Source organism: Macrobrachium nipponense, chromosome 8, assembly GCF_015104395.2.
Source record: "Macrobrachium nipponense isolate FS-2020 chromosome 8, ASM1510439v2, whole genome shotgun sequence".
NCBI classification, from domain to species: Eukaryota; Metazoa; Arthropoda; class Malacostraca; order Decapoda; family Palaemonidae; genus Macrobrachium; species Macrobrachium nipponense.
The window spans coordinates 117,302,994-117,315,511 of NC_087203.1; the positions used below are offsets into that span (position 1 = coordinate 117,302,994).

At 35.2% G+C, this 12,518-nt stretch overlaps 1 protein-coding gene across 5 annotated transcripts in view; it reads left to right on the forward strand.

The window, feature by feature from the left end:
• The window catches only part of LOC135222992 (dorsal-ventral patterning protein Sog-like), a 294,457-nt gene extending 287,518 nt beyond the window's left edge, over positions 1-6,939 (forward strand). For all 5 annotated transcript variants that reach the window (XM_064261499.1, XM_064261495.1, XM_064261497.1 and 2 more), the window contains one exon: positions 55-6,939. In XM_064261499.1, the coding sequence (XP_064117569.1) occupies positions 55-264 (210 nt within the window). In that variant the 3' untranslated portion in view covers positions 265-6,939. The remainder of the gene's footprint in view (positions 1-54) is intronic.
• The last annotated feature ends 5,579 nt before the right edge of the window (positions 6,940-12,518 follow it).

Genomic DNA, 12,518 nt, shown 5'->3' on the forward strand with positions numbered 1-12,518 from the left:
AGCTCACTTTGGACATTAGTTAGTCAGGTCTACTAATGCATTTTCCCTTTACAGGATGGTAATGTCACCTGCAATCCGAAGCAGTGCCCAACTTTGACCTGTCAGAAGATGGTGCAAGTGGATGTTGAATGTTGTCCTCGCTGCCAGGATTCCATCGACGCGTCCCAGTTGTTCCCCGCCACCAGAAGAGAGCCTTCAAGAGGTGCCAAAAACAAGAAGAAAGCAAACCCGAGGATCAGATATCAGAGACGAAATTCTGGCTAAGCCCAGCACAGAGTTCGACAACCTGCACAGTGATTGTGTAGTGGTTAAAAGTCAATATGGAGGGTCAAAAGAGGAACCAATATTTTTTGGGTACTTTTTTCATTTTTCATTCTGCTAAGCAAAAAGTATTCACACACACTCCCCTCCCTGTTAGGCTTATCACATGTCCGTCACAACAGGGATACTCAAACCACCCTATGCTGGCAATCTGTTTTTGTTTCCCGCAGTAGGGGACAATTATTATTTATTTATTATATCGTTTTTTATATCATTTTGCCCTGACAGTAGATGGCATGGGAAATCAAACAAAACAAACTGAAGACATGTTGATGCCTTTAAACAAGAGGCTGAGCAGCAGCAGCAGTGCAGTTTTCGAGAGAGGCGAAGCAATGTACAGAAGTGACATGGTTAGCAATGGCTCCTTTGTACAGTAAATTAGATATCAAATGGTGCAGAACTGTCGTGACGCCCTGAAGCAGAGGGCTGGCTGGTGGAGTGCATGGGACCTGGGACCTGAGTTGTTAAGAGCTGTTGTTGAGGGAGAAAGAGGTCTTTGCATTGTTCCGTACTGTACACTTATTTAAATTTTGGCTAATTTAAAAGAGAAAAATATGTTAACTTAAACGACACGGTAAGAGTAGGCGTTTTTAACTTGCTCAAACAAAAAACAAAAAATGTGTACTTGGTACTGACCGATATGTACTGTATTACAGAGAGTGGTCGCATATTATTCCAATTGTGATAAACAAAACGTGATATGTAAGTATTAGAACGCACTTAAATAAGTGAAAGGCACATAACTATCAGAAGCTCATTCACAGGAAAGGAAGGACTTCTTTCCCTCATCAACATGCTGTCTATGGTACCAAAGATGACGGGTGTTTTTTTTTCTTTTTCTCCAAATCTGAGTTTTGCTGTCATTGTGAGGAGAGATCAGCAAACCACTGAAGCGTATTAGACATGATATAAAGACTTGAAAGACTTTGTAACAAGAGAAGCCCTCGAGGGGCCTCAGAGATTGTATATGTAGTAGTCATTTCGTCCCTTCAAAAATCTAGATATTTCTCAAAATATTTATTTCTATTCGACGACAAGTTTTTTTCCTCTTTCGATTTTCATTTTGAGATTAGTCACACGGCCGTGAATCTCCTCACATATGTATTCCCCTACGTTAATTCTTCCCTTCAGTCATTTCCTTTAAAACTCAAGATTAAGTTGGAGGGCTGTTGAATGCTGTGACATATTAAGTCAGACCCAACTTGAAGCTCAATCTTAACAATGATAGTGTCATGTAATTAATTGAAGCAGCTTTATAAGGAAGTGCTGACTGTGGCGCATTACGAATAATATCTAATATCCCCCTGGTGCATTTTGTTTAAACTGTGGAGGCTACTGCTTCTATTCATAAGGTGTAATAGAAAAATGTAATTTTATTTCTTAAAGTTAGGATGAAGTGTTGTGAGCCAAGCTTTCTCGATGGCATCAAGGTCTGATTCATAGTCTCTTAAAAATGGACGTCAAGCATTAGAACGTGGAATGAGCACGAGTCTTACACTGCATTAGATATTTTGGTGGCCAGATTATGAAACAGACTTTGGAGAAGTAGGAAGAACAATCATATTTTTGTAAATGTGTAAATAGATAATTATCATACAGAGAATTAATTGTGAGACTAGTGATTGCTTTACTACTCCTTGCATACGCATATTTGTGACATGATGGTAGCCTGTGTATACATACTCAGTAAGGCTTAGTTTTTTCTATTTTATTTTACAACTCACAGATATATAATAATAATAATGAGCCCTGCTGAGTTGACTCTTAGGCTTCAGTCATCTCATTTACGAAGATTCCAAGCTATGGAGGCTAATTTTGTTCACTTGGATGTGGGAACTGAACTGTACTGTTATTGATTAATAAATCTCAGGAACGAAATTGTTGGCTGTACCACAACTCTCAAAATGATTTTGTCCCATTTCAATTTGGTGAATAATCCTGTTCTTTTGTTTTGTGGGTGACAAATGTGAGTGCAATGTTTCGTTTAATTTTGTGCTATTCACTGTGACATCATGCCTCTCCCAAATGACAGAGTATTGAAGTGGGAATACATTCACTCCATAAACATGTAGGGGGCATTAACAAGGTAGTTATAAATGCTTATGGAATGTTATCTGACTTTTAAAATTGTTTGGAAAGCAGGGGGTCAACTCTGTGGTTAACGCTGCCATTTTCAAAGTCATTAAAAACTTCACTTGACCCAACCTTACAGTCCTACCGTAATTGCAATATAAACCCCCTAAAATTGAAAAGTCCTTAGTTGCAGTATCCTAATCATTGTTGCTGTATCATTAAGAATAAGATTTTTGAAAATGATTTTATACCAGAATTATATCTCTTCCATATTTTAAATGGACAGTGAGTGTAAGGTTTTGCCAGGCTTGTGCTGTCCATGAATTGGAGAATTATTGATGAACTTACTGCAGACCACCTCAATTTACTTTTATCTAGATTCATTGGAACTGAAAACGTCCAAAGACTTCTGGCTTAGAGTAGTGTCTTGTTATTCAAGGAAGTGGCCTGCGTACTTTCTTGGTAAGGCTGATGGAGCCTGTGTGCACAAGTAGATATATACCGTAAAGACTGTGTATAATTACTGATATGCCTGCTATTCTTGACAGTTTTATGGGACAGCTGTACGTTTTGTATAATGACGGCATATTGTGTCACGGATCATTTTGGTTTTGAAACAACCGATGCACAGTAATATTCACAGATACAAATATTATTGCAGTATACTGTACTTTATTTTAACTAATAATTACGTTACTCTGTCAACAGGAAAGGCATGCTTATTGTGACGAATGAAAGCCCAATATAGTACATGACTACTATAGTTCTAACAGCTGTATTTTAATGTAAAGGTCAGTTTTGCCAAATCTCTCGTTTTCATTATGCAGTGAATAGTATAGTGCATTATACTCACTTCTTTTTTTTTTATTTCACCCGTTGGAATAAATCCTAATGGAATTGATCTAGTCTGCTTCTCTCAAGCACGGAAGAAGAGTGGCTATGTTTACAGTGACTGTACTTATTTTAATATTAAAATGGTATGTTGTACTGTATATGAGGGAACCCAGAAGTGACATTGCTAATGTATAAAATTACACATGCAGTTCTGCCCATGTGAATATAAAGTAAGATTTAGTCACATACATAATACAATTTGTATGACGTTTAATAATTCATGAGTAGATTATAAATTTCTGTATAATCTAGATTAAGAGCTTATAAGATTTTTTGATGCAAAGTGCATTAAGAGTGTACAGTATTTATACTTGCAGTAATATTGTGTTATGTCTTAGATTACTGTAATATAGTATAGGTAGAGAGAGTGGGCTTTTTATGAAATATCTATATTTTTTCCCAAAAGAAGTCCAAGCAAAGTGTTCTTTTTTTGTGTGTGGGGGTAGGGGGGATGGTGGGTTGGGAACTGTTACAATCAAAATAACACAAGTGCCATAATACCATGATTTTATAGATCACAAAACACAAGTGAAACAACAGAAGTTACGTTCTGATTTCCAAGATATATATGTATTTTAATCCTACTAAATTTTATTTAGAAACTGCCATTGTTAAAGGTATTGTAATACGTTCCCGTATGGTGGACTTTCTTTTTTTATTTTTTTTATTTTGACAGTATTCACGATGTTCATTTAGTGCTAAATTCTGACCTAGAGTCTGGAAAGCATTTTCACTCATATCTTGAACTTTTGTAGAATTTTCATTTTACTCCTGCTTTCTGTCTTGTGTGTACTATTCCCGTTAAGTCATTATTATTATTATTATTATTATTATTATTATTATTATTATTATTATTATTATTATTATTATTATTATTATTATTATTATTATTATTATTATTATTATTATTATTATTATTATTATTATTATTATTATTATTATTTTCTAAGTGCTTTATATGAAACTTTGGGACATTACGAATAAATTCAGGTCAAGTCAACAAGAATGCAGGTTAAGAAACGTTTTGGGTCAACTAGTTTCTGAAAATTCATCATAACGGGAAATGAAGAAACAGGGAGTCTGTGAAATGTTGCGAATCATTAATATTGAAAAAATGCTATATACAAATAAAAGACAGCACACAGTTCTAACTTATAAAAGCGAACATCGAGACCCCATCATGTCCAGGTGGTCTTCCTTTCAAAGTCATTCAGAAGTCTTTGTATTGCAGGGTATATTGATAAGTTGTTGTACTGTACGAGTATACAGTCTCGTGTGTGGAACGCGTTGCGGAAACAGGCCTCTTCGTAATTACGGAATTGTATCATAAATAAGAATAATTTATTTAGTCTTATCTCTAATCTCAGTAGAATTATTATTATTAGTTTCCATAGTCTTACCTTGTAAATATCAAAAGCACATTCATAGAAATATTACACATTCTTGAGCTAGTCAGTTTTTTTTTTTTTTGCAGATCATTTCACTCAAATCGTGCCTGAGAAGGTTTACGTGAAAAAAATTGATAGTATATAAAAATATGTCTGTAAAGTTAGACACTTTCCTCTCTCAAGTAATTAATGATTAGTGTGGAGTGATAAGAGAAGGGAACAGAGACAGGAAAAATTATGCAAAAGCAAGGAGCTTGTAAACAGCTTGGAGTACTACTGAAGAAATACAACATACGTTGGACAGACTACGCAAAATTATTTGTCTTGATACAGATATAAGTAATAAGCTTTGGAAACGAACAGTTAAAATGAAGCTCCTTTCTATAACTGCACACAATTGCTTATATTATATTTTTGTTCTTCTAATACTGAAGCATTTAATAAGATTTTTCCCAATGTTTTACCAATAATACGAATAACTTATACAGTAGTTTGGTTTACTAATTTTACTTTTGGCGAATTTTTGTCTACGCAGGATTTTGGAACTGTAATGTTTTACGTGCATGAAATGAAGATTGACTCAAGGTAAAAGTATTTTTCAAAGGTATACACATTTATAAAGTTTTTACATTACGATGTTTGTACAGTATTGACATATATATATTTTTTTGAGAAGCTAGTGTAATACTGACAGAGTCTACTCATTTGCAGTCAGTAAAATTCCCTCTTGTTGGATTCTAATGGAAAACTCTTGGTGAAGTCATTCTGAAGGAGCCTGGTAGCTAGGAGAATTTTATGATTATTATTATCTAACATACGGAATTTTTGTGGGTTTAGAGCTGACAGATGGATGACCATATACAGTACTGGCATTTACTGTAATACAAAGGAACAGTGAAGCCTTTTGCATTCTTAGGGAAAACAGACCAGTTACCACTGACATTTTGAGAAAATTATGTAATTATAGTGTTATATTTGTTATCTACTGCATTGCAGATTTTAAAATGGGCTCCCCAAAGATTAATTTGGGTGTATTAGCTGTCAGTGTACAGTACTTCCATCGACAATGGATGTCAAACAATTTTAAGCTTTTTTTATATACCAACAGTTTGTTCATTCTTTTTAGATTTAAGCGGATGATAATAATTTTATATAATATTTGTAACTCTTCAATCATTCAAAGGCTTGAATCTATGTAATCAAGATGACTTTCCTTTGAAACTCAGTGGAAAATGAAAAGTTTATAATAAACAATACTACGAAACAGTTTTTCCTCTGATGAGTGATCCAACAGTACGAAATATTCAGGAAATACAGTGACCATTTCTCCCTTGTAATCAATGATATTATTTATTCTCGTTGCATACACAACTAAAGGAATATATTATATATTGCAGAGTTCCCCCAGATCTAAAGGGATTATGACTGTCTCAGGGAGTGAGAGTTCAGAATGAACCTTGTTTGGAAATTTTTAAAAAAAGCACTTCATATGGCTAATTATGTATTTTTGGGGATTGTATGTATTGAAAATTTTGATTACTTTTCCACAGTTTGTTGATAACACCTGTGTATGGAAAACCCAGAGAACAGTTGAAATAGAATTAAATCATACAAAAATAACTGTCAGGAGTTCTGGAACTGTGTTCTTGCCTGCCCTTATAATATCTGCCATCCATTGAAGCTATGCATTCATGAAACTATATATGATAAAATATGCTGTAAATAGACAACAAATCCAAAGGAAATCTTTCCTCTTTCTGCAAACTATGAAGTAAAAGCCTTTTAATTTCTCGTTTACGATTCAAACTGCAGTCAAATAATTCCAAATCGTCAATCTCATACAGTATGGAAACCAGGAAGGAATTCACACATGACCATTGTAGTGTACACAAAAAAATGATAACCAGTGTCTTCCTTATTTTGTTAGTAAACTACACATGTAAATCTCATATGCAATATTTTTTTAGGGTAAACTGCTGAAAATCATCCATAAGCTGCCTTTTCTTTATTTTATGTAATGACTTATGCTACAAGCTGGGAATTTGCATATGCTTTTTACGTCGTTCACTTGTCTTGTAATTTTTTTTAATACTTTCTCTCTCTGTCTGCCTCGACGTTTCCTTCCGACTGTGTATAATAACTTAGTCACTTATGTATTCAATCTTTTCTTAGCATTCCTAAATGTGTACATACTAAACTTTTTTTTGTTGTTGTTAATAATACATTTAAGCTGAAAGAATAAAATAAATGCATTTAAATATCACCTTTTTATGATTTTGCCACAGGTTTTTCAGCTTTGGTGGATAAGTTTCTCTAGATTCAGACAGAAGGGGATTTTCCCCTAAGCAAAGATATTTCTGAAAGATTTCAAGTTCAAGAGGAAACACACTTTAGAATTACAGGTCTCAGTTTTGTGACTTTGCAAAAATGTGAGTGTTTATCTGAAGTTTGATGGTTTCTAGAGGTGTGGAACACTTGAGTTTCTTCTCAAAACATATTTTTGTGACGATCGACAAATGAATAATGCCTTCTATAGTAGTGTAGAAGCGAGCATAAACTAAGTGCCCAAGGCACTTTTGATGAATTCCCTAATTTCCTGCATTGCTATGCAAATGGCAGTTTTGTAAGGTCCCAGGATTGATGATTCATGGTTGGAAAATATAAAATGAGTTTGATACAATTTTGGAAAGGCCTTTAAAAAAAATGTTGGCAATGTACTTCAACAGCAGTTAGGGGTCCTTATGAGTTTTCCAAGAACCCAAAAAGAAGCTAATTATGATGCATTTGACAAACGTTGAATTAGCACAAAACAAAATTTCAGCCCTATAATCAGGCACTCTCTTAAATGAGGTAGAGATGCTATATGCTGTTTCCTACACGAATATATATCTTGTACTGAGGAACAAATGGTATTCAACTCACAAATACCACTTACGTTGGCTTTATACCCCGTAAGGGGGTGCCTTTCTTCAAGCCTGGCTGCCCAACCTTCCCACTCATGGCTTCTTAGTGCAACTGTGGGGGTTTTCTCTCAGTTCTTCCTTGAGATCCTTGTACGTACTTCATCTCATTAATTTTCTGGATCTCTTTGCCTTGCTGTCCAACCACTCCAACGACCTTTTTTCACTGTTTTAATAGCTGAACGGACGAAAGTGTCCCAGTGCTTTATTTGACAGCGTAAACTTCACAAGATAAAAAGAAAGGAAAAAATACGAAGTACGTAGTAATATTCTGTGGGTAATATACAATACAACCTTCGGCAGTTTCTGAAATAATGGGAGGTGATGACAATACCTTTGAATCAAGTCAATTGGTATTAGTTTTTACCCTCTTCTCCTTTGTTCAGTTTTTGGTATAATTCTATTAATTTGTTTCAATATAATTAATTGAAAAATATTAACCATGTACTTTTTTCTCTTAGAATCAGCGGCCAGTTATAGTTACATGTTAAAAATTGATGTTCTCTATACTCGTAATGCTAATCGTTGGCATGCCAGCTTCTCAAGTTGTCTTGGGGTGTAGAATGTTGGAGAAATGTCTGTAAGTGCGTAAATGTCAAAGTATATGTAGGGAGAAGGTGTCTTCTAGTCTGAAAAGTCTTTAAAGTCAAATTAGGCTTCACGAAGATATAAAGATTGGTATAAACTATTCGATAGAGGGGAGACAATTCCCTGAAATCTGATAATCGATTGAGAATATAAAGAACTGAAAAAAGATAAACACTGACATAAACTAGACCCATTGAGAATAATGAATCACAATAGTTACGCTACAGAGCGTATCTTAGTACTACATGATGGCATGACTATATTTTTATCATTTCCATCAATTGAACAATAATGCCACTGGTAAAAAAGAACAGAATTAATAAAATAATTTCAACACTTGGAAGGAGATGCGTATTGGGATGAGCATTTCAGTGGGTAATATATGTAAGTAACAATAACTGTAACATACATAGACATGATGCACGATCCATGGGAAGTGTCCGAGATATCAAAAGTTTCCTAAACCACGTTAAAAGTATATCTAGCTTAGCTAGGTCAAATAGTGTTATTTGCGGAAAGCTGTCATGCAGTGCCGATTAGGTAAATAGACTTTATACTTAACTCTAACGATATTGAATATTGCAGCCTTGCAATGTGACCAGCCATCCCTCCAACTTCCCTAACTTTTGGGGTAAGTAGTAGGCCAAGTATTATTTACGAATTAGGTAGGTCATAGTTTTTCCATTTAATCTTCAATTTAGTTTTGACTTTATCAGTAAGTCCGATGTTATTTTAGGTCGGAATATAGCTACATCCCTGTAATTTGCACTTGAGTCTACCTAAAGCTAGGTAGTACCTACTACCAAGTTTACCAGTTAGGTTAGTTTTAGGAGCGAGTTTCCTACTGTGTCGTCCCATAACTGGTTGATAACCTAGGATGATTTTTAATGGTTTACTCATATGTAGGCTATATTTTATACAATAATGGACAAATGAGTATAATTCTTTTGGAGATTCCAGCCGGCCATTTTTGCACAATAAACCATTAGGGTAAAATACCATGGCACGACTGCCCTCCCGAAAAAGTAATTCAACATGTCCTGTAACCCAGGATAGACAGTCAAGAGCCAGCTTCCATCGAAGCAACACCTCGAGACCTCCACTTTAATCTCTAAGTAAGTTTTTTCTTGCAAGTCACAAATTAAGACCATGATTTCTGATTTTCAGGAAGGTGGTCACACTATGGTGGAGGTCGGCCATTCGGTATTTTACCCTACCAAATCATTTTGGGGATTTTCATGCAAAAATGGCTAGGAAATGATAGGGCACTAAAGGAACGGAAAAATGCCAACCTAACGTAACATAAGGGTGTTTACTGGTTACAATTTGGCCATATTAGCTATGGAGTGGGGTGTTGGGCCAGTATTGTCTCACCTTATAAGTTTAATTTCATTCATTTGTTTCTCTGTTATTAAGCATTTGGGATCATGTCAAGAAGATTAGCGAACCCACTATTTTTCAAGACAGTGTTAAACCTCTTTGATTTATTTATATAATATATAACTTGTATTATTTATATAATATAATATATTATATATAGTATATATATAATTATATAACTACTATATATATATATATATATATATTATATTTCATATTTAATATTTATTATTTTAGGTAATAGATTTTGATTTAGATTTATTTATATATATATATATATATATATATATATATATATATATATATATATATATATATATTAATATATATATATATATTATAATAATATATGTAATAGTGTGGCACAGTGTCGTTATTACAAAAGGCAATAACTTAATAATACTTAAGAAAAAGGCACGAAACGGATAATAAGAGAAGAAAAAGGGAAAGGGAATAAGATAATGATTTTTCTTAGCGAAGGGATTTTGTTACTCCAAACATTAGGCCTTTAGCCATTAGACATCTGGTTTTCATCTCCCCCAAAAAGCCTCTGTCCGTACCAGCGATTAGTGACCAACAAGAGATTATGGTCGATGAGGGATATCACCCAGGCATATTCGAGAAATTGGAAACTACTCTCATTAGCGCCTATGACTAATCGCCGTTCCCTTCGTGAACAGGTCAGAGAGAGCCATCTGGCATACGTTAAAAAGGAATTCTATGACCCGTTGTTCAAAGGAGGGGAGTGCCGAACTCTTAGGTGCTCCACCCTCTCGAGATAGACCTAAGGACTTCGACGAATCAAAAGCCATGAGTGTTGGTCATAAGACAGCCCAAAAGAAGTATCAACGAATGACCTATGAGGTTACCAAGGGATACGCCCCCAAGAAGCCAGGACATGAAGAAGGAGGCGTATACAAATTTAGAGCCTACGAATCATTGTAAAAGACATGACAGGAAGGCGGTCTTGTATAATGTCTGTAGCCACTAAGACACAAAAAGTCTTTCAGAAAATGCCACACCCAGTCAGTATCCGAAAAATCCAAAGGCGGTGCTAAGGAGATTTCAACCCAACAAAAAGGGCAGACAGAGAGAGAAGAAAGGAGAGCAGAGAAAAAAGGGGAACAGAGAAGTCGAGAGAAGATAACGACAAAGAGGGGAACGAGGAGAACGAGTGGCGCAGCAACAGGCAGAGAAGAGAGAGAAGGACAGAAGAATCCCCAGAAGAAGAACAAGTGCAAAAGTGTGGTGTGCGAAGCAATCAAAGACAGTGAAAGTGACAATCAATACTCAGTAAAATTCCCTCGTGCCTATAGACTCGTAATTGCAACAAGTGCCAATTAAGTTTTATCAGTCCAAGAGCCCAGTAACTCAGAAGGTGGAAAACATTTGTAAGAACCCCTAACGAAGAATAAACTTAATGCAAAGAAACATATCAATTAATTTCTCATCCAAAAGTAGAACCCTTTTAACGAATTCCAGATTAAGAACATTGAGCAAGACAAGAAGAATTTATATAAGCCTAATTCCCCAAAGTACAGCCTCCACGGCGCACGTTACCTTAGATCTGTGCAAAGAAAGTAAGTACCGTCACAGAATAATTGGTGGCAGAGCGACGGGATACGATGAGATAAAGATTGATATAGTGACAAGATTAATTAGTGTCGAGCGGTAAGGATAGGAAGATAAAGACACAGCAAAGAAATGGTGATTAGCGACGTGATGCGAAGACACGAATGACAGTTAAAAACAGCGGCAGCGAAACAGAATCAAAAGTTTAGTGTCGGCATAAGAGATTTCAATTCATTCACGCCACTCGGAAAAGAAAGTTCTCCCCAAAGACAGTTAACAGTGCTTCCCCAAATACAAAGACAGTTACCGAGTTGTAACAATAAAAGCGCTCCAAAAAAAAAGCCACCCACACTACGAAAAAAAAACTCCACTCCGAAGAACAGTGAAAGAACTTCCACTACCAGAAGACGAAAAGATGTCGAAAGCATAAGGCAAATATTAAGAGGAAAGAAAACACAATCCTGCCCCGAGAGGAAAGAAGAGAGAGAGAGAAGTCCCCTTCCCGCAGACGTAACAACGCATCATTCAAAGCGCTGGTAGGCGAACGCAAGCTGTCAGACGTAAACCCGGGTGTCGAAGACGACGAAAGAAGTTAAGTCCAAATAAATGTCCCCACACTTACATAACATTAAACTTCTTTAAAGGAAATTACGCGATTAACATTTCAGTTAGACAATTTCTGGTATTTCAAGATTAAAAGATTTTCACACTGAACTTTTTTTTTGGCAACGAAACCTTACGATATTTCTTATTTTACTAATTATAACTAATCAGCTACTAAGACCTTTTCCCGAACATTTGTATTTACTAACCAATAACTTTAAATTTTAATTTGAATTTTGATTGTGTCATTTTATGTTATTTTTTGCTATTTTGGTTGTTTTTTGTGATTTCTTATACTTTGATTTTTTTGTTTTAGTATTTGCTTTTTACTTGTTACGTCGAGTGAATGTTTACTTGTTTTTATTTTGTTTGTTTAGGATAACAAGGGTAATTCACGGGAGGTCTCTCGTTAGCGTACACTTTACGGTCAGTTCAGTATCGTTTTACCAGAACTGTTAAGAGGGTTTTTGTTGTTGTTTAAGAATCGCTTACCGATAACGTAAGACTTTGAGAATATTTCTGGGGAAAATTCTTTAATTTTTTTTGGTGATCGAATACTTAAGTAAAAACAATTTATTGTTATTATCATTTTCTTTTGGGATATTACTGTCATAACTTTGACACTTTTAATGATACTCAGTACTTAAGAAAATTTCCATTAACGAGTTGATGGTCAAAGGGAGACCGACTCCTTATCAGAACGTAAGAACGCCTGTGCTCACGAGAAGTCAAACAAGGA